Below are 23377 nucleotides of genomic sequence, written 5' to 3'. Positions count from 1 at the left end.
AAGCCCTTCCAAAACTGAGACATTTGGCTGAAGGTTCTATCAGTCACATCTTAAGTAGAACGATCCGCCCAGGGATCTGGACCTTTTCTTACATAAAGGGTCTGCGTGTGCATTTTACCATGTGGTCTATGGGAGTTCAGTTTGAACCTGAAGAATTCTAAGGTTTGAAGAAATTCTGTCCCTTTCACCATCAGTAGTCACATGATTTCCAGTGCCACAGGACAAGCCCAAAATAGTGCAGGCTTTACAGGATAGTTTCATTTCTGCAGAAAAGTGGTACTTCATGGAAATCAGAACCGTTATTGTGTCCCCAGGTGTATACTGTATAATCGAATAATTCACCATTACCCTGAATTCAACAATTATGTTGTTACAACACAGTCTTGTAAACTACATTAATGCTGATGCTTCACCTCAGAGGTGACAACAGGAACTGACATTAATTTCGAAGGAGACAAAAGCTTAATGACAGCTGATGCCTCCGTGGACATTTCTTTCTTGGCTTTAAAGTACTTAGAAGCAGAGAAATCGAGGAGATTCAGTTTGAAGAGAAAGCAAAAACTGTGAGCTGAATTCATATCTTCCCTGTTAGCAGTTTCTATTAACTCAGTTAAATACTGTAACTAATAGGTCACAAAATCCTCAATAGTTTCATAAATGAAAATATAGTTACTATATTAAGTTTTTTATGCCACTTAAGGTATGTGCTATCTTTATAATTTATTTCTTCTGACTATGGATAATTTAACTTTTTAATGTCTTATTTAGTAAACCAGGGTTTTCTGGCTTTCATTCTTTTGCATCTAGTTCTCCAGATCCCTAGTTGCTAGCTGCATAGTCCATCATCTGATAGAGGAAGCAGAAGCCCCTGCATGTCACCTGTGTGGGGACTGCTGTTCTGTGAAAATGGGAGGTGGAGGCTCTAACTCCTATTTCTGTGACAGTGCAGTATCTACTGCTGCATCCAAGGGAAGTTGATCTAGGTGTTAGTTCATCTTAGCTGTATCACTTTTTCTGTGGATCTGTTGAGACTATTTTTTTTTCTTTTTTGTGGTACTCAGGGTTGAATCTAAGTCCTGGTATTTGCTAGCTAAGTTCTTTATGACTGAGTGATGTCACTGCCTTCTTTTAACTTTGTATTTTGAGACATAGCCTTACTTTGTTGCCCAGGCTAGCTTTGAACTTGCCGATCCTCCTCCAATAGGTGGGATATTAGCTCATGAAATCATACTTGACAATAATTTTAATTTTCCATAATAAATATCTCTGGTTATAAAATTTTACTGTTCTTTGGAAACAGATCAGTATTTACGCCTGTAAACTCCAGGGATCTCTGCTTATGCCAAAAGTCTCTTGGCTGCTTTCTAGGCTTTGGTGTGAATAGATGCTTTAGAATACCATTCCACAAAAATAGCCATGACCTTTTATTTGACCAGAGTGGAGCTGGGGAGCACCACAACTTACAAGGCTCCACAAAGGGCTCTTTGTTATGTATTGAGGAAGAAAGTATGTTACACACACACACACACACACACACACGTAAACACACACATACTCAACATTTTTAGTAAATATACATAAAGTTCTTATGCAACCTTTTTTCTCTATTTTTGAGCTCTTTTGAGAAAAATAATAAATGTCCTAAGTTAGAATTTGAGAGTATTGTAACATGTCAGTTTATACTCTACCAGACAACAGGAAGCTCACCTGTCTTATCTACATAGTAGATTAAAGACACGTGATCATATTTCTACAAAACAGGTTGCTCTACAAAATAGTGTGCAGTGTAGGTTGTTCATACAGAACAGCCATGACATACAAAGCCATTCCTATAAAGGAAGCCTTTAACCTCAGCTGTAAGTTGAAAGGATATGGTTAGGTTAATAAGCCATACCTAAAGCATCGTAACACATAAAACTTTTAGCACAGTTCATGGACCCCGAACAGTAACTTTCATGAGCTTATTAAGTTATTTTATGGATTTCACCGATTTTTTTTCTAAGCATTTCCTGTTGGAGTTGTGCCATTATCATTGTTGATGTCAGATGATATTGGAGTGGATAAAATAGATGAAAGTTCTTGGCTTCCTGGGGTTTAAACATTAATGATAGAAGAAGGAGACAGATAAGAAACAAAGCAAATAAGTGAAATAAATAGTATGTTTTCTAAGGGAAAAATGGTGTATGTCTGTGTATGTGAGTGTGTGTGTGTGTGCGCACGCATGTTTGTGTGTGTGTGTGTTGAATTTTCAGAGGGGATGGCTACATAAGGATTTCCTTAGAAGTTATATTTAACTAAACATATGAAAAAAAAAAAGAATTAGCCAGGTTAATACATGGAGAGAAAGTTCTAGGCATGGCAAAGAATAGAGCAGGTATAGAGGCTCACCCAACATTACCTACTGAACAGGAGACAGGCTTTCTCCTAATCTGTCAGCTGCTCAAGCCGCATGAAACTTTTTTTGCTTATGCAATGAATGTTTTCTGCTGCCCTTGACTTCCCTAAGCTTCTGCTTTGTATTATTCTGTAGCTTCAGCCATAGAGAACATCTGGCTCGTATGTGATCTGGCTCATATGTAAGCCACAGGGTAAAGCCAATGTGTTCACTGACCCAAGAATCACACAGCTCAGAGATGCAAGGACAATTTCCTCTCTGCCACAGTGCAATAATCTAGTAGATTTGATTCCAGGCAGCCAGTTCACCATTATTCACAGGTATGGGATCCTCTGTGACCGTGGGTCTCACAGACTTCCCACTCCTGAATTTCAACTTCATTGATTACTTTTTCTTCTTCTGTTGAGTTTTTCAGTTGCATTTTTCTTAAAACTCTCTGAATCTGTGTTTAGCCAGGCTGTTGATCACAAATATCAGCTATTTCTTGCATGAAGCTCATCCCACAAAAACCAAGCCTTCCAGCAAAAACCGAACCCCAGTCCACCGGTCACATGTAATACCCATTGTATTCCGTTACACTATACACCACAGTTCACTCTGACTCTCACTGAACATTTTGATCATTTTTCCTTCCCCATGACTGTAGTTGCAACATCATCATCTTTCCTTTGAGACATTTTAAGAAGATTTTTGAATGTTGTTAGTCTCCAACATAACAGCATTCATAGAACTCATATGTCCCCAGTTGGGGCTCTGAGATCTTGTTACTCCCGTGTCCACTCTGAGATGAAATGGCACATCCTCAGCAGGTCATATTCTAACAACAAGTTACAAGGACTAGAGAAAAGGACCTGCATGATTCTAATTCTTTCTGTTCTATGACATGATCCTTGAAAAGAAGAACATGTTTTATGGGAAGTTATGAAACTGGTAGGAGGAGGTCAGTGCAGACTCGGATGGCTGAAAAGCAGCTGTACTTCAACCAGTGCCTTGAGGAAATGGCTTTGAAGCTTTATAACGCAGTTGAAGGGGCAGCTAATGTATTTTTCTTCCTGTCACCAATGTCCAACGCTAAACAGAAGAAAAGGCATTTTGGGAATGTTGAGATGGCCCTATATCTTGTCCTCTGGTTATATTTTTAGAGACGGCCCCCAACTTCAGCTGCATATTGGGATGACAAAGAGCTTTCAGAAGTGCTAGTGCTCATGTCCCAGCCCAGAGATTTTGATACTAGTCTGGGTGTCACCTAGGAATCTTGCCCATTGTCCTAGTGACTCCCATGTTTAGTGAAACATCAGCACTCTCTGGCTCAATCTCTCTCTTGCTGCTTTCTAGTCTTGTGTAGGGCAAATTCTCCTTTCCAAATGACTCTTTAGAAAAGAGTTGGATGATGACAATGATGATGATGATGATATGGATGGATGGATGGACAGATGGATGGATGGACAGATGGATGAAAGAGATTCCTAGATCTCTCAGAAGACTGAATTTAGGGCCCTAATTATATCCCTGGGAGAAACTGTTCTTGATCATATTAAAGGACTGTTCTCCCTCTTGTCACCACAGCATCCTCTTTAGGGCCCAGGGAAACAAAAGATCAAGACACACACAGCTCTCAGTGTTGCTCTCTGCCACAGCTGCACAGTGGCAGATAGGTCTTGAGGTCGACATCTGCCTGGATTTTCTTTTAGTGGTGCTGCTGGGTTCCAGGACTGAATGATAATACAGTAATGAAACCTCAGCTGCATATTTCTTTGTTCCTTGTGGCTGCGAATTTTGTAGTGATGAAAATCACAGAAAGAAAGGAAGATCACCAGGCAGGGCTCTCATTCCTTCTGCAAATCCCCAGGATTAGAGGATGTGAAGCGAATAATGATAGCTCTGTGTTAGCCGTTTGTCACTCCACCCGCTCCCGCCGTCCTTGGCTTTGTAGCTTTAGTGGTGCTCTGCTGACATGCCCAGAGTCCAGCTCCTCATGTGTCCAGCTTTCTGCGAGACCCTGAGCAAGGAAAGAAAGAGAATGGTGTTGGGAGCGCTCTGAGACTGGCTCTAAGCATTCCAGGTGTTCTTGCAAGCTTTTATTTGCAAGCTTCCCCTTTCTGTCTCTACAAACCTTCCCTCCAGGCTCAAATATACAAGGAGTTAGAGAACTTACCACTTTTTTATTGGGTCGACTCATGACCTTAAGTGACATCTATTCAACGTGTTCTGCAGAAGGTTTCAGACTATTTCCCATGTTTTACAATAGAAATTGTGGTTGTTTAAAATATGAGCCAACCCAACATCAACTGAACTCGAGAATTCATCTCTTTCTGCCACAGTGTAAAGGGAATGGCCTCTGCATTGCTTTCGAAGCCTTTCGGCTTATCCCATTCTCATCATTTATAGGGCTATGTTTTGTTGAGCTCTGAGTCTTTCTTTGTCTGTGTCATTCATTTTGAGTGGGTCTTGGCAGAACTGAGTTCTTACCTTGGAGGGTGTTGTGTGATTTGGATAATGTGCTGTTAAAAGACCTTGCTTTGTAAGGTGCTTTGGTACACAGTCATACTTACACTTTCCAGACAGTCATACTATATTTTGAGCTGTGATTCATTATGTTTGCCAGACACTGCATTTTTTACAAGTGGATTTGCTGCAGTTTTGCACTGAAAAAGCTTATCAGCCCAGTTTTTCCCACAGCATGTGCTCACATTGTGTCTCTAAGGCATATTTTATTAATTCTCACAATATTTTATGCTTGATGACTATGTTATCATTGTATGTAGCGACCCCTGATATTTGATGTTAGTATTCTCATTGTTTTGGTGATACCAGAAACTGTTAACATGCATATTCTGAACTATTCGCTAACTGGCTGTTCCTCAGCTCTCTTCTGCTTGGGTTTTGCTAGGGTTGTCCCTGACACACATCGGTATCCAAAGTAGGTTAATTGCAGCCTTACAATAGTCCCCAAGTGCTCAGGCAAAAGGAAGAATTGCATGCCTCACTCTTCAAACAGACAGACAGACCGAGAGCAAGGCCTCCCACGCTAAGCAGTTGGCTAAATACAAAGGAATGGTTGTTGAAGGAAATCGAGGTGCTACTCTGGTAAATACACAAGTGTGAAGAAAGTGAGGCAGACTTGCTGCTGATAATGGAGAAAGCTTTAGTGGTCTGGATAAACTAGCCAGAACATTCCCGTATGCTGAAGTCCAATCAAGGGCAAATTCCTAACTCTCTTCAGTTAAGGATCATGAGAAGAGTGTGTCCTGGGTATAACCTGGTGGGCCCGAATCCAGTGGCAAATGTTTTAAGATGAGAAGACCAACAGATGGGTACACACAGGTGAAGACAACGTAAGACATGGGCACCTATTGCTGTGTTCTCTTTCACAAGCCAGAGGATGTAGGGAACTGCTGAAAGTGAGAAGGGACAAGGACCTTGAACTTTAAAGGGACTGTAGCCCTACTTTGCTCCAAACTTTGGTTTTCTTGACTAATGTTAATGTGAATTTGTTGTTTCCAGTTGCTAAGTTGGAGTCACTTGTTACAGCTATCACAGGGTATCAATGGTTTCCTTTTTAAAGATATCTTATTTCATGTTTCCTTATGCCAAGAAGATAAATTCCCCAGGCAGGTGAGGTGCCTCTCCTCTGTATACCAGTGGTATCCATATGCCTGTCTCATACGGTATGAGCAATTTTTATGACACCAAGGACTGTGACTATAGGTTTGTTTTTACTAGTGTTTCTTGCCAAGTATATGGCAGAAATTCAGTACAAGTTTCTTTCCATCAAAATGAATTTCCTCCAAAACTCTCTCTGATCCTTCTTCCATCCTCCAGACCCCTAGCCTGGCTACTATTTAGGACCTGTGACAGCAACTGGCATGTCTAGATTTTCATCTGCAAACCCCTGTTTACAGATGTCTCCTTTGACATCTATTCTCAGACTGATGTTATTCCTAAAGTATTATTTATGTGGGATTCTTAGTTGCCCCATCTCTAGCTTTCAAGTTCTCAGCCTCCAAAGTACTTCCCTCTCTTCAGAACTGCCAAAGGACACGATTGACTCCTTTGTTCAGGGAAGTCCTTCTCTTCCTTACTGTTAAACACTTAGCTATCTAGTCAGTCTTTGCTCTGGGGCCTTCTCAGCCCTGAATAATAACATAGAGACTTTTATATTTATTAAAAGCTTCAGGCACTATAGCTGGACAGATTCTGAGCTATTCTAATCTGACAATGCTGGCCTGGCCCATTTCCCAGCCATGTGGTCATTTCCTGCCATCCTTGTCTTGCCCTGACCTCCTTCTTCATCCATGTCCCGATGGTGACTCCCTTCTCCTGCCAAGCTATTGGCTGTTCAGCTCTTTATTTAACCAATCAGAAGATGATGTAGAATAATGTTTACAGACTATTGAGTCAGGAGATGCTACATAATAATGATAATACCAAAGTCCAGACTGCAACCGGACCTCTGAGCACAAAAATCAGCATTTGATACAAAGTGCACAAAACCATCCTCTAACATCTAGCAGGAATGGTATGTCTGTCCTTCCCAGCATCCCTGTGACTCGTGTGTACGCTTTTGAGGTCAAGTGCAAGCTCTTTTTCATCTTTGTGTCTTTTTCAGAGCCTGATTCTATAATGGGTGTTATGCATTGTTAATTGAATATCTTAAACACATTAATGTATGTGATATAAGTAGGGAGATATAGCAGTCCCTGATGGTATGTGTTCTTTTTATTTTTTTTTAAATCCTATGATGTTTATATTGCCTTGTTCTTATAGGATTTTGTGATACATTCAGAATCAAAGAGCTATTTATTGCACAGGGGTCAGATAGAACGGCCTCCTAGTAATAAGTAATGTGGGACTTGTTTCTGTGGAATGGTACTATCGCTGAATGCTCTGGTGGGATGTTCTATGGCAACAGGTTGAGTAACCAGTTTGGCAACTGGATTAGATCTGGACTAAGGGAGAGGTGAAAGCAGTTAAAGAGCAGAGGGGCAGTGCAGAGAGCCTCAGGCCACTGGTCTATGAGAAGACACAGAGGCTAGACACTGTGCTGTATGAGGTGTCCAGGGAAGGATATGCCTTGACCATCTAAAAGCTGTGTGAGATACTGGCATTGCTTTGCTTCTGAAAGCCTTGAAATTGGTTGTGATTTTAAAAGTAATTCCAATAGTGGTTCATGGCACCCGTCAATACTGTGTGCCCTCTAATGACATCAAGGAGTTACAAACAAGAGAGAAATTTTGGCTCGGGATTGTCAGCACCCTTGGAACTTCATAGCATTCTTTGCCACTCAATGAAGAAAGTCATTTTTAAAAAATAGCGTTTTTAAACTTGATTGTAAGTAGGTAGATTTAGAAAGCTTAGTCTCCAGAAGATTTCCCTGGCTTGCCTTCTGGTGAAATCCTGAAGTGTCAGGGAGGAATGGTTTAAACTCCTACATCATTTACTGGCTAGCTCTGTAAATCTTAAACAATTTGCTTAACTTCTCAAGACTTCAGATTCTATATCAATGAAATGAAATAAAATAAAACTTTGTAAGTGTAAACAATGTTGAACATGGCCGTAAGGACCAGTGCAGCCACATAAACAGCAGCTGATAAAAGGCGAGCTTTTGATAATCAGGCACTCTGGAGAAGTTTTTTTTTTTTTTTTTTTTTTTTTTTTTTTTTTTTTTTTTTTTTTTTTTTTTTGTCTAGGGGAAACAAACTTGTTCAATGAATATCTTAATTTCTTACAGGTTACTGAGAGATCCTGAGATTATAAACTCGGTATTGTGAGTCTGTTTCTCAGGGGATTCTTTGTGTGATTTGATTGTTTGCAGAGTAACGGGACCACTGAGCACCAGGTAGAATCTTTCATACGGAAAAAGCTGGAGTCACTGTTGAAGGAGTCTCAGATTCGAGACAAAGAAGATCCAGACAGTTTCACAGTGAGGGCGTTACTCAAGGCTACACATGAAGGCTTAAACGCACACCTGAAGCAGGTAGACAATTCCTCTTGAACAAGGAAAAACAAAACATGTCCTCTTCTTTGGTTTCTGAGCATCGTTCCTTTCTGGAATGCTTCTCAAACTTCTGCATTTGTCCTCATAAAGTTCTAGAAACAAAATCCTAGTACAGAGTAAGTGAGAATGTATGCTGTGCCTTACTGCTTCCATGGGACATAGCTGTACCAACTCAAGTCAGGTTCTATCTCAGATGGCACAAGACAGCTCTGCTGTGTACTGTTGGCCTGGTATTCTATTAGATGTGCCCAATTTCACTCTTAAATTATTCTAGTTGAGACCATAAGTAGCATAGTCCTCCTACCAATAGACAGGCTCTGAGAAGTACCGAGGAACTCATAGGCTAATTGGCTCATTCTTTTGTTTATCAGATGAGAAAACTGAGACCAAGAGAAGGGTAATGGCTTTGGTGGCAGTACTGCGTCTCTTAGCTTAGGGAGAGTAGTGTTAATCCTATGACCAATGTCCAATGTATTTACCTTCCTAATGCCATAGGGTTTGAACAATTAGTGATCAGTGTTACTAGGTCTTCATAGGCAGCGCACACACACATAAAGAAAGCAAGGATGGGTCAACAATCTGTAAGCCCCAGCCCCTATCCCTCGCTGGTTTTTGGATAGATTTTTTTCTCTACCAACCAGCTCCTGAGTTCTTCTTTCCCATCTCCCCCATGAGTCACATTTGTGACATCTGTCAGTGGCTTTAGCCGGTGCCTCCAGCTTCTCTGAGTCTTGCTCACTCGCCCTTGTATTCATATGTTTCTGTCTGTTTAGCCAGATAGCTTGGTGGGTAGGGTCTGCAGGTTTCCATACAGTGGATTTTAGGAACAACAACTGAAAAAGCATCCTAACCCCTTCAAACACAGGCATTTCTGCCTCCAGCCCCATACATGGGCTAGCACAAAAGAAGACTTGCTCATCATCTCTACCTGAAAATTTCACCCATATGAGAAGCCTTAAAATTTCATTCCCTGATGCTTGGCACCAGGACGATGGTTTCAATGCACAGATAAGCTTCACAGTGATTTCCCTAAGTGAATGAAAGTGATGTGACTGGGTTTTATTTTTAATGCTTTAAAACCCCAAACAGTAGTATTCACTGTGAGGCTTTTCTGCAGTTACCAGATGTGGCTCTTTCCTACTTCTGGCTATTTTCCAAAATAAAAACTCTCCTTAGCTGGAAATGATTTATCTCTATGCAGGATGTTCAAAATACCACTTTCTGATTTTAGGCACCTGGTAAATAGGAACTGAGGGCTGGCACAGCTGGCTGTTCTGTGAGCTGGACTCCAGCTTTTGGGAAGCCTTAGGCAGCTGCTGTGTCCTGGCATCCGTGACAGTGTCCCCCTTCTGGCATCAGACACAGCCACATTTGAGATCTCAGAGGTGGGAAGTAAGAAGAGAAGAAGCAGGGAAAGAGAGGACCACCTGGCTATCTGCCAGAGCTAAGCAGAGCAAAACGTCTTAAAGACCTTTACATTACGCTTTTATTTATGCAGAACCTGGATGTGAAGGAAAGTGGAAAGAAGTCCCATGGGCGATCCCTGATGGCCAACTTTGGGAAGCACAAGGTATACACTATGAATGGTAAATGGGCATAATGCAGTTAATTTGAAGATCCTGTAGCTAACAGGATAACATTGGATTGTGATGACCTTGGAGTGGCTGAAGGTGACTTCAGGACATCACAAAGAGAAAAGTTTGAAGTTTGAACAACTTTGAAATTTAGTACTGCTATTAATCAAAAGTATCAAAATTCAAGTTGTATTTTGGAAGTCTTTGGAATAAGCATATCCGACAAAAGACTCATATTCTCGAATCATTTCTATAAATAAGATGTGTAGTTCACATTTCTAAAAAACAAAACAAAGTCAAAAGCTTAAAAGCACCAATCACAAAAGAAGATAATACATGGCAGGGGAAAGAGACTCACCTTTTGGAGGCATCTGGGAAGTGCAAATCACAGTTATTCTATGGACACCATGATTGATACCATAGAAGACTACAGAACCCAAGCATTAGGACATGGAGCGACATGTTCATACTCTGCTGGGGTACAGAAACCACTATGGTACATGGTGTGACAGTTTCTCCTTAGCAGCTCCACTCTTAGGTTTATGACAGAGATGGAAGCAACAGTTGAACACACAATTGTAATGAATTAAGTAATGAACAGTCCAAGTACCTATTAACTATAGAATCAATTAAAATGTATGTTCACAGCTGGACTGTTGAAGAGCCATGAAAAGGACACAGTTGCATCTATGTGCAATGATATGATCTTTTAAACATGGTTTGAGCTGAAGAAGTAAGACCCAGAGTGTCTGCACTCTGAGCATCTTTGTGTGAAATTCAAAGCCGTGTAAAAAAATGCTATCGGCTAGAAGTTAGGATAGCATTGAGGATAGTGATTACCTTTAAGGGGACGTAAGGACCAAATGGGAAGAGCAGAAGGATTCTAGGGAGCAGGTACGGTTCTACTTCCTTATCTGAGTGCTTCCACGTTCTGGAAATCATCATTTTGTGCACTTACACACTTAAAACTGTGTCCTTTTGCAAATATATGTGATACCTCAATAAAGGTATACAGGCAATCAGTCCCTGGGCTACTGAGATGGCTCAGCAGGTAAAGCTCTTCAGGGTATTCTCCTCAGATGTCCAGTGCATACTTTCCAGAAGCATAGGCTTTGGAGGAGCTGCATGTTTGGTCCCAAGGCTTCTCACAGTGACTGGGGTCTCCAGTGTTTGTTTTGTTGGTTATTTTGGTTTGTTTGTTTGTTTTTGTTTTTTGTTTTGTTTGTTACTTAAATAATGAGTAGTCTCCAGTATGGAGTTGAAACCACATCCTCCTCGAACACCTGTCCAGAAGACAGCAGATTAATTCTGGAGACTTTAGCTCATGTCCTATGAATTGCAATTTTTATTTTATGGTTTGAACAGAAAATGGATCACAAACTCAAAAAGGAGCAATTTGTTTTAGATGATGATTTGTATGTGTGTTGTCTTTCTGTTTTTAACATAATACAAATCTGTTTTAAGAGTGAAATTTGCCTTTTTATCACATATCAACAGTAAGCTTCTATAGATAAGGACGTTTTTTCTTATAATTATTTAAATAGATACTTTAATTTTGGTTCTCTCTTGTGGACAACTTCAAAGTACACAACTAAAATTTTTCTAAGATCTCAATTTTGTGTGGCTTAGAAATTGACTTCTGCACATGAAATTCTAAATTTTGCATTGCTGGTATAATATAGGGATGTCTACAGATTTGTCCTTTTTTAATTTAATGGTTAAACAAGTAGCTGGTCATTTTTTCTGTGTACACACCTTCCACTCCACCTCCATCTGTGTGTGTGTGTGTGCATGTGAGAGTGTGTGTATGTTTAAAAAAATCAATCCAATCTCTATATTGTGAATGTGCCTAATGAGGTGAGTTAGTAAGTTTACTGTGATTTTTTTTTTTCAGCAGAAAACTACGAAATCACGTTCTAAATCCTACAGTACTGATGATGAGGAAGATATCCTTCAGAATCCGGGCAAGGAGGGAGGCCAGCTGTACAGGTAAGAAAGCATCTTCATGCTTGTTGCCCAGACTCCCACAGCCTCCCCATTCCATTATCCTGGTTGTTTAAGTTGAGTATGCTTAGTTTAGTATGTGTGTGTGTAGAGGATGAGGCGCACACGGTAAGGTGTGGGAGGGAAATGTGAAGATCAAGTTATCGATACTACTATATGGAGCAAACGTGGCACCAGTGAGGTACTGAGTAAGTGCTAGCTGCAGTAGGTGTGGGGGAAAGGTGTCAGCAGAGAAGGAGAGGCCTGCGCAGACGGACAGAGAGGACTGGCAGAGGAGTGGACAGATAGGATAACTTATAAGCGCAAGCTTAGAGCCAGATGAGGTATTTACTCCTCCATTCGCCATCGTCAATGCTGAACAAGGTAAGCTTTCTGTCTCTTAAAGTCATAAGAGCATTAAAGGAATCAGCATGGTAGGTTCCAACGCCATTAAAGACCTGGTCAAATACATTACCTACTACATTATTTTTGACAATTTTACACTAGTATCCAATGCATTATGGTGGTATCTTCCCATCCTTGCCTTCTCTCAGCCCTTTCCAACTCCTGCTCGCTCATTTCCTCCCAAGATGCCCTCCTTATACTTTCATGTCTGTTTTTGTTTTTGTTTTGTTTTTTTTTTTTGACCCATTGAGGTTAATTGGGATTATTGACATGAGGATGAGTACAGGGTCATTTGCTGAATCTTGGGGGAGACTTGTCAGTCACTCCACCACTGAACAAAGGGATACTCCCTTCTTCCCAGAACCATTTAACTGCCAGTTGCTCCTCAGGGAGAGGTAGAACCTCATGATGGGATGCTGAAGGTCTAGTGCAGATCTTGTGCTGATATCCACAACTGCTCTGTGTTTATAATTGCAGTGGCCACCTCACAGCCAGAAGACAGTGCTTCATAACACTCCTCCGAATCCTCGGATTCTTACATTTTTTATTTCACTGCCTTCCATCATGTTCCTTAAGCCTTGGAAGGGGTGATAGAGATGTTTCATTCAGAGAAAAACACTTAACAGTCACTAATTCCCTGTCTTAGAGTTGCAAGTCTTTCTATTAACTTCTGCCCGTTACATAAGGAAGTTTCTCTGCTCAAAGCTGGGAGCAGCAGTACTCTATGGTTACAAGCATGAATAGTTAGATAGCAATTCGGCTACTTGTCCTGCTAGCAGAACAATAGCAGGAGGTTCCCTGTAAGGTCTGTGACTTCCTCAGCTATCCAGTTTTCATTACATTGATAGTGCTACCATATATTCCCTTTCATGAAAGTCTTCAAACCCACTTAGGAAGCAACTGGCACGCTTGGTTACCCACACTTAGTAACACCACTATTGCACCAGTGAGCATATCTTGCCTAGTACAGGGTCCTTAGTTGGGTAAGATATTGATGCTTCTCCCACAGTGGCCTGCAGAGCATATGCTAGCACTATGGAAGCTACTCAGCAAGAAGGAAGCTTCCAGATAGTTTCTGCTTGATTTCTCCATGTCCTACAACCAGAATGTATGGTGTCTTCAGTAAGAGAATCTGGAGAACAGCTATTCATGTGTCAGAAAAATAATAGCTATAATATTCAGAGAAGTAAAGCAAGACTAAACACATGATCTGAAAATAGAGGGGGGATACTAGGTGTGTAAAGGATCCTGTTCCCTTTTTTAAGCTATCGTCAATAGTGTTCATGATGACTGTTTTTCAGAGCCTAGTTGTGATCTATAGTGTGATCAGGACTCCTTGACAGTCACAAAGGGACATAAACCACATTGTGAGTGGGTCAATAGGTTTGGATGGACTGATTCACAGACAGACAGACAGACAGACAGACAGACAGACAGACACATATGAGAGAAAACACATATGCATGTGTTCATGTGCGTGAGCACGTGCACACATACATAAACACACACCTTTGTTTCTTTACTGAACCGAGAAATTAAAGCCATAGAGGCCTTATAGAAATTCAACATCAGTGTTCAGGAAGAGTTTTATTTGAGCTCTAAGGGCATGTATATATGCATTATGCACTTATTTGTATGAACAGAGAAGAAATGTACAGAAAATTTGAATATTAGCTACAGTAAAAGATACAGGGGAGATAGAAACACCTTTCAGAAGATGTTTACTAACAATTTTTAAATCAAAGTGTCTGGCATAAGCTAAGGAAGGAGTAGATTGAAGGCCACATTATTTTTCATGCATTCGAGGAGATGCCTTTACAGGCGGTACGTGAGATCCGGTGACACACTGCTCTTTACTCAGTTAGAGATTTGCCCCTAACGCCTGTGAGAGCCTGAGCATGCCATGTGCCTTGGGACTGGGTTAACTCAACTCACTCTCGGGCTGACGTGTAGAAAGGGATGGTAGCTAGAATGTCTCCATGCCCCCACGTCTTGGGGGTTCTGCTTGTGAATTTTAAGCATGGTCTCACACAGACTCATAATCACAGGTCCACCAATGACTACAGGGTCTCCTAATTCTGTAATAAAAGGATACACAAACACTCTTTCAACTGTTTTCATCCATGCTTGCATCAGTGCCTCTTTGACAAAATGAACCATGTAAGAAACATTTTGCCTGTAGTTCTTTAATTGATTGGATGTCTCATGTCACCACCAAGGTGAGGGTTTCTTTCTGATTTGTTCAGTTTTTATCACTAATATCTAGTTCTCAAGCATTTTCATTGTCCCAAGAAAAATAATCTACTTAGCAGCAGTCACTGTCCTCTCCCTAGTATACTTCCTATCTCTCGGTAGACTTTATACTTGTCAATATTTAACTTTAAAAATATTTGGCTTGTTTTTTTTTTTTTTTCAGTTTTGTGTTTTCAAGCTTCACCTCACTGTAGCACATTAAGCGTACTCTGTTCGATTTTATTGCTGAACCACCAGCCATGTGACCATTCTACATTTTATGTGTTCATTCAGTCGTTGGAAAACTTTTTGGTAGCTTTCATTCTATTGGCTGTTCAAATGTATATATATATATATATATATATATATATATTGCCATGCATATTCAAGTACAGGATTTGCCATTGGTGTAGAATTGCTACGGAACAATGTAGCTCTTCACTTGACCAACTGCCAAGGGAACTGCACCGTTTATGTGTATGCTGCGTGTAAGGCGTTCACTCACCTGCCTTGTTAGTCACAGCTCCCCAATATACAAGACGCCGTGCCTTCTCGTTCTATTTGCACTTGGCTATTGACTAATGATGTTGCTCATCATCTTGTGAGCTTATTATTGAATGGTGTTGATGAGCTTTGATGGGTTTGATATGAGTTTGATAGTTAAATTTCCTCTAGAAGTGAGTGTGTGCACGAGTGCACGAACACACACACACACACACACACACACACACACACACACACACACACACACACAATGATGTGGCCTGTGGAGATTTTTCTCGGGTAAAGAGTAGGGATTGGAGATGTAAGGATGTAGTCAAGATTCTAGGAATGTTTTGTAAGGAACAAACCTAGAAGGAACCTAGGAAATTAGAATATTTTACATAATACAGATTTCATATAATATGATGTATATTTCTTTTTTTGTTTGTTTGCTTTTCGAGACAGGTTTTCTCTGTATAGCCTTGGCTGTCCTGGAACTCTGTAGACCAGGCTGGCCTCAAACTCAGAAATCCTCCTGCCTCTGCCTCCCAAGTGCTGGGATTAAAGATGTGCGCCACCACTGCCCGGCTACAATGTATATTTCATTTAAAGAATATCTAAAAATACTCCTGATTATATTTCTAAAATACCACTCTGGAATATTTGGTTTATTTTCTTTTAGGTTTTGTGGCCCACATGTTTTTATACAAATTCAGTCTAGCTCTGTTTTTTGGGATGACTCCCGAGCTGGGCAGCTGTAGAACGAAGGCTTTCACAAGAGGACTCACAGAGACTGATTTCACATGAAGCCTGAACAAAATTGCAGTAGCAAAATGCTATAGACATAGGAGAAGTACTGAATGAGGAATCAGACCTGGGTTCCTGTTCCATTAAGTACCAGGGAGGGTCACTTACTCATTTTTTTTTTTAAAAGGGACGGTGATGCAACCAGAGGCTCACAACCCTTCCATCTCTAGACTCACTAACTTGAGTGTGTGCTCTTCAGGCTCGGCCGCCGAAGGAGGACCATGAAACTCTGCAGAGAGCTCTCGGACTTGGTGGTGTACACAAACTCCGTGGCAGCCCAGGATATTGTGGATGATGGTAAGGCCTGAGAATCTGTCGCCCTGGTTCACATGCTTCACTTTTCTATGTCATTGCTAGTTCATGTTTTCATTGATCAGATTTTTCCTGATCTGTGGAACTGTTGGGACCGTGCAGCATCCCATTTGTCAGGAAAATGATAGCTCACATGATTTGGAGCTCACATGTCTCACATGAGGGGCTTCGGTGATTATTGGTAGATGCCTAATTGCCTAGAGGTTGCAAAAATTTCCTACAGGGTGGAGGATTTTATTATTCTGAAAAGACAAAGGTATCAGAGCCAGATCTCACTCTAGGACTCGAACTGTGGTAACCTGACCTACCTTCATAACCAGGTCACAGATGGCCCAGCCATTTCAAACGTGAATGACCAGAAGAAGGAGTAAATTAATTAGCTACAACAATACCCTGGAGAGTCTGTATACTCTCATTAAACATTCTGACTTTGAATAAAGTGGTTTAATTCATTGGCTGCAATTTTAACAAAAAGAATACACAAGTTCATTGTTATTAGTTCTCATAGATTTTTTGTTCTTTTTTTTAAAAGAAGATTTATTTATTATATATGTATGAATATTTTGCTTACACATATGTATGTGTGTCACATGCATGCTTGGTGGCGAAGGAGTCCAGAAATGGGTCTTAAATCCCTTGGAAGTGAAGTTACAAGTTGCTAACCACCATGTGGTGCTAGGAACCAAACACAGGCTCTTGACAAGTGCTCTTAACTCAACCATCTCTCCAGCCCCATCTCACTGATTCCAACTACATGAAGCACATCAAGCTGAGAGGGTCCGGCCACAGCCATGCTCATCTTTGAGTCTCCTAGTTGCTCTTTCCTCATCTTTTATTTCACTCCTTTACCAAGTGTTTATTGAGGTACCATAGTCCTGCAGCATTTCAATCAATGTTAATTTTAGTGGAAATGGAATAGAAATTAGAATGTCTGCTATATCAGTGGTGTCAGCACAAAGACGGCAGTGTGGGACAAGGCCCTCCATCTCACAGACCTCGGACTCTTCACTCAGTGCTTTTTATCAGCCACAGTCCATAAATATATCTCCTATTCATTGAAAGATAACTTTTCTTCCACCTGGGTTTGGATTCCTTCTTAAAGCAATGGCCCTCATACAAAATTTAAATGAACACCATCTGTAAGAATAAGAGATACCTCCAGATTCTCAAGTAGCAAGCGGTGATTTCTAATAATGACTGCCTGTAGTTGTCAGATTAATACAGGGCTTAGCTGAATGGAGTTGAAGGTATAGCTGGTTTACAGAATGACAATGTTGACTAAGAAGCACCTTTGGAAATCACAAGTCTAGTAACTTTGGGAACATAATATTGAGTACTGTTTACCTCTTAAACTTATCTGGTTTTTTTTTTTTTCTTTTTTAAAAAACACAAAATGAGCAACACTTAATGAGTACATTGCTTATCTTTATGCAAAACAACTCTATCCCATTAAAATACTGACTGATGTGAGCTTAATACAGAAGCTCATCTTAATGATAGCATGGCATATTTGTTTATGTGGAGAACCAGGAAAAATAACTCAGACATTGATTACAGTGATGCTGCATATGAACTGTTTCTCTGTGAGTATATTCTTCCCTACTTTATTCAGAGCATTCCCCATTAGAACTTGTGCATGCATTCTATTCTAGTTCTGTTGAGAAGTGTAAACTCTGTTCATGTATTCTGTCAATAATATATATTAATAATTATCTTCAAGGAAAGGGCCCATACTAGAGAAATCACTAGGTTAAGAACTATAGTCTTCCTGTCTCTTCCTTCTGAGGTCTGACTAATCCACGTTCCAGTTGTGGAGTGTTAGTGACTCAGTTGCAGGCTTTTAACGCCTAGGGAGTGTAGCCCCAAGGACAATAGGTACCTGATAAACCACTTTTCCAACAAGCATGCCAGACATATGGTCTGAGCACAGCAACCTAAATTCCATTCCTTGTTTCCATGGATTCAGACACTCCCCTAGTTTGAACAAAAAGGAGGCTCTGTGCAGGTCTGCTCTTTATTCAGGCTGGCCTTTTGTAATAAGTCCAGTGGACATGGGAGTAAGCATTTGGAGCCCAGAATACGGGGTTTAGTAAAAGTGTGTAGGATTGTAGCAGCTGTGGCATTGTAGAGATGGCTCAAGAAATGGATAGGGACAAATGGGGAAGGTTAGATGTTTGAGTTTTACTCCACATGACTTTTCTTCCAACTGGGTTTGAATTCCTTCTTAAAACATTGGCTGTTATACAAAATTTAAATGGACACCATCTGTAAGAATAAGACAAACCTCCAGATTTTCAACTAGCAAGCGATGGTTTTTTTTTAATAATGACTGCCTGTGGCTCTCAGATTAATAGAGGGATTGGCTGAATGGAGTATAGCTGTAGACGTAATCTCATCTGTAGATTCTGGACTGACAATGTTTCACAGTCCAAGCAGAGACCCGGTGCAGGCAATATGCATTTTTATCTCTCTTTGTTTTTGTATTTTATAAACCTGGATGCATAGATAGTCTACTCTGTTTCTAAAATATTACTTTTAAAAAATCTGTTTACTAGTATTTGAGATTGGAGATAGGGCCTTATACATATTAAGAAAATGCTCTCTCACTGAATCATGTCCATGAATCTTTTCTTATGTCGATTTTAGGACACTATTTAAGTTGCCTAACATGGCATTGAACTCACTTGCTAGTGCAGGAAACCCTTGAACTTGGAATCTTCCCTTAGCCTCCCAAGTTGCTGGCATTATAGGCCTACCCCACAGGGACTGTCTGTCTTATGCCTCTCTTCCAAATAGGTTTTGATTGGCTCCATGAGTAATCAAATCATCTTCAAAACTCAAGGTTTTTTTTTTTTTAATCAAAATGCCTTTTTTCCTTCATTTTCTTAGACCCCTAATGTCATCTAGTACATATCTTTCATACGTGCTTTATATATTTTTCATTTCCATGCATATGTGTTGCTTGTATGTGTGCATATCCATGTTTGTGTGTGCACAGCATGTATGTGGTATTGGGCATGCATAGGGAGTCCCAAGTGCCAAGGGTGGAGAGGCCAGAGGTTTATGTTTGAAGCATCTTCTTTTGCTCTTCCACTTTATTCGCTGAGGTGGGGCCTCTGAATCAAACTCAGAGGCCGCCACTAAGGGTAGTTTTGCTTGCTAGATTACTGTGGGGCTCCATTGTCTCCACCATCTCAAGCTGGAATTATAGACAGGCCACTACACCCACTTGGCATTTATATGGGCTCTGGGTATCTGAACTCAGGTCCTCATAGTTGCATGGCAAGTGTGCAGTCACTGAGGCAGCTCCCCAGCCCTGCATTCGAGTTTTTACTGAGCATCTTTAATGTTTGATTTATTCACTGTCACCTGTCTCTTTGCAAAAGATATTGTTTACATCATGCACAAAATGACATTCTGTCCTGCCTCTTCCTGACATGAATCAATAAAACAATCAAATTCTGGGGGAGTGTGGGACCTCATAATGGGGCACCTTAGCAAATGAAGTCCTTATATGGCCTTACCTTGGAAACAGAGTCCTAAGAATGGAATCTTGAAGTCTTTCTTGGTCAGGAGTTGGTTATACTCTACTTTCTTAAATAGCGAATTTTGTGTAAAATTTTGTTTATACCTGTTTAAGTTTGGCCTAAAAGTTTCTGTCTTTAGTCAACTGAAGCATAACTTGATGGGCAAAGATGCTTTTTCCTCTTGCTTCAACAAGCAGCAGAGTCTCAGTGAGTTACAGTGGCTCCTGTCCTAAGGAGGGTTCAAACAGCATACATGAGCTGTCACCAGCCAGGGTGGCTCTGAGTTCTGTTTTTCCCATCACTTTCTTTCTGTCGCTCTACATATAACTTGCCATGTAATAGTGAGTCACTCTGAACCCATTCTGGTTCTGGGGTGGTTTAATTTGTGAAGGGTCTTTGATGGATTTAATGTCTAAAGCCTTTAACTTAACAAGTTGGGTCCACTTCTTTGGGCCAAGGGTGGGCTCTGGCACTATCCAGCCTGTTGTAAGAGGGTTGGCTTTGATGCGTTTACCACTTTCCCTATTTCTTTGACTGCCAGGGACCACGGGGAATGTGCTGTCCTTCAGCGAAACAAGAGCTCATCAAGTGGTCCAGCAGAAGTCAGAGCAGTTCATGATCTACAACCAAAAACAGCTCACAAGGATTTACCCCTCTGCCTACCGCATCGATTCCAGTAACTTCAACCCTCTGCCCTACTGGAATGCAGGCTGCCAGCTAGGTGTGTATGGCCCGAGAGGAGTGGTGCTCTGCCTTCTCTCTCCATCCTGCCAATTGTGAGGTCTTTCTAATCCTCTCAAATGGTCAATTTTCACAGTGGCTCTGAACTACCAATCTGAAGGGCGAATGATGCAGATAAATCGAGCAAAATTCAAGGCAAACGGCAACTGTGGCTACATCCTCAAGCCCCAGCAAATGTGCAAAGGTAAGTACCAGTTTCGTAGTTGCATCTGTGATAAACTGCAGATGATGCCCCACTACGTACATGTTTAAATGTTGAGGCCCGAGCTGCCCCACTTTGGGTGGCCAAAAATGTTGCGGCCCTCTCCACTCAATGGTTGGCGGCCACTGTTTCCCGGCCCAAGCTGCGGGTCAGGGTTCAGCAAGAGAGAGACTGAGGACGGACTCGAAGAATGGAGACCAGACAGAGTGTGATTCAATCCCGTTTATTCTTCAGTCTCTCTTCCTAGTCTAAGTCCCAAGTCTTGAGTTCCTAGTTCCTAGTTCCTAGTTTTACTCAATCTAGTTCCTAGTTGTACTCCAAATTGTTCTCTTCCGTGTGTCTAATGTCTACTCCTACTCCTAATGTCTGAATCTCTGTTACTCCAAATTGTTCTCTCTTGTACTCTCTAAAGTGTCTGGTTCTCTGATCTCTCTTCTTTTATATGTCTCACTTCTAAGCCATGCCTCTAAGTCACACCTTTAATCATGCCCTTAGGTCTTGTCTCTAAATCTGATCTCTAAGTCACACTCTTAAGTCACACACCTTTAATCTCACAGACCTTTAATCTTACACACCCAAGGAAAGATCCTGGATACCTAAAACAAGATGTTATTAGAGTGTGCTCAGTTGTTGTAGGCTATTGTAATACAAGTCTCATGTCAGGGTATATGGCTCAAGATGGCTGCAAAGCTGATAGCTGCTTTCTGCTAAAAGTCGGCCCCCAACATTTAAATTTATTATTATTATTATTATTATTATTATTATTATTATTATTATTAATGTGGGCATGTATACTTATACGTGTGTAAGTAGAAGTCATAGGACAAATTTATGGAGTCTTTGTTTCTCCTTCCACCAGGGAAAGGCCCCAGGGATGGGCTCAGGTCATCAGACTTCAAGAACATTAGACACTGAGTTAGAAAATAAAGTGTATGCTTAGATTTTTCTAAACCTATTTTATTTAGGGTTCTTAAATACATCAACCTCCCTTCTATCCCACCGACTACAGGTAGGGGAGAAAGAAGGTTAATAGGAAAAGGGTCTGTGGACCTGGTAAGTAGTTTTGAGGGGTGATTCCACTGTTTGTTGTCAGGATAACAACAGCCCAGTACAATAGCAAACACCAAACACAAATCAGTAGCAGTGGCTTGGTCCAGCAGAAACCGAAAGGCTTTGCCAAGTTGTCAAGAGTCAGTAGAAGTGGCAAGAATCGGCCAGAATACCACAAGAAGTGTTTTGACGTGTTTCTCTGTATGAAGTGAAGCCCAGCAAAGCCCGGCAATGAAAGAGCATCCTCTCAATTCATGGGGTTCCATTTATACTCTTTCCAAACATCACATGCTCTCCCAGGCATCAGCTCCAGTAAAACATCACATGACATCTCACAAACCTGGTTCAGCAAAACATCTTCTCACATGTCTGCCTCAGCAAAAGACCACATGCCCTCTTAGGAGACTCCCACAAAAACATCACATGACACAACTGAGTCTGCAAAGAAACTGGAAATTTCCTCTTCAATAATGTTTCTCTTCTTCACTTAATTTCATGTTTTTATTTCTGTTCCTTTTATTTTTTTTTCTAGATCCAAGATAGCTTAGCAAATTATTGGAATCTGATATAACTGTCCTCCTTGATGTCACAGGCATTCAAACAAATTATTTATCTGCGTCACAATTGCATCATAGACATTTGCTTTACAGTAGCCCGTTCCCCTGACTTTTGGGCACAGAGAATAATGGAACCACAGCTCTGGAAGCACCTGCTGCTGCTTCTGCAGAACGCGGCATTGATGATTACATGAGGATTTCTTCGTTCTAGCAAACACTGGGATAACTGATGCTGTTAGTTCTCTGTTTGACAAACTTAAGCTGTGTGTGGGTGCTTGTATGGTTATCTATGTGACTGTGTATATGTGTGTATATATTCCTATGCTACTGACCTCTCTTTTACTTGGTGTAGGTACATTCAATCCTTTCTCTGGTGACCCACTTCCTGCCAACCCCAAAAAACAGCTCATACTGAAAGTGATCAGTGGACAGCAACTCCCCAAACCCCCTGACTCTATGTTTGGGGACCGAGGCGAGGTAAGCCACACCTGACTGCCCCATTAGTTAAGTACAAGATTATTTGATTGTGTTTAAGCAATCATCTCAGTGCTTCTCGGTGTTGTGGGTACATTGTGTGTGAGTGGGTGGGGGGCGGTGGGGAGTTTATAAGTGAGCACTGACCTCTACTAATCAGGCCTGAGCTGATTTTCTGTCAGTCACACAGAGTTCTTATCTCTACATATTACCTGTTGTATAGCCCTGAGAGCGTGATCCTAGTGCACAGTTCAAGAGTGGTGCTGGCAGTGTTAACGTCAGAATATAAAGAACAACGGCTAAGGTCATTATTGACAGAAACATGGCCAAAAGCATACTTCCGAATCCCACGTGTCCAGTAGCCTTCCTCACTGCTGCCTTACTCTTTGGCTTCATGCTTTGTGACCACATGTTACTGTCACCAGCTGCTGTCCTCTTGTTGCAGGACACAGCAGCCTTTTGTTTTCGACCCAAGGACAGCCATGTCTCAATGTGCTGCTCTCAGGGCTAACCCATCACTCCACATTCTCAACACTCTTGGATCTTATGGGTTGGGGTCACACAGTTCTGCATGTTCACACCACTGTGAATACTTCATCTGAACTGTATGTAGTACTGTGCAGTGCAGTGCTATAGT

General features: G+C 41.1%; 1 protein-coding gene across 1 annotated transcript in view; it reads left to right on the top strand.

Moving 5' to 3' along the window:
• Nucleotides 1-23377, top strand: part of LOC117702056 (1-phosphatidylinositol 4,5-bisphosphate phosphodiesterase eta-1-like) — a gene marked incomplete at its 5' end in the record, with an annotated part of 51388 nt that overhangs the window by 14449 nt on the left and 13562 nt on the right. The window contains 7 exons of the mRNA XM_076706364.2: nt 8211-8372; nt 9892-9963; nt 11862-11956; nt 16077-16174; nt 20258-20437; nt 20534-20641; nt 22619-22743. Coding sequence (XP_076562479.2) covers nt 8211-8372; nt 9892-9963; nt 11862-11956; nt 16077-16174; nt 20258-20437; nt 20534-20641; nt 22619-22743 — 840 coding nt within the window. The remainder of the gene's footprint in view (nt 1-8210; nt 8373-9891; nt 9964-11861; nt 11957-16076; nt 16175-20257; nt 20438-20533; nt 20642-22618; nt 22744-23377) is intronic.

This window comes from Arvicanthis niloticus, unplaced genomic scaffold (genome assembly GCF_011762505.2).
Source record: "Arvicanthis niloticus isolate mArvNil1 unplaced genomic scaffold, mArvNil1.pat.X pat_scaffold_405_arrow_ctg1, whole genome shotgun sequence".
Taxonomy (NCBI): domain Eukaryota; kingdom Metazoa; phylum Chordata; class Mammalia; order Rodentia; family Muridae; genus Arvicanthis; species Arvicanthis niloticus.
The sequence above is the reverse complement of the archived record's forward strand: the minus strand, read 5'-3'. Positions and strand labels throughout refer to the sequence as shown.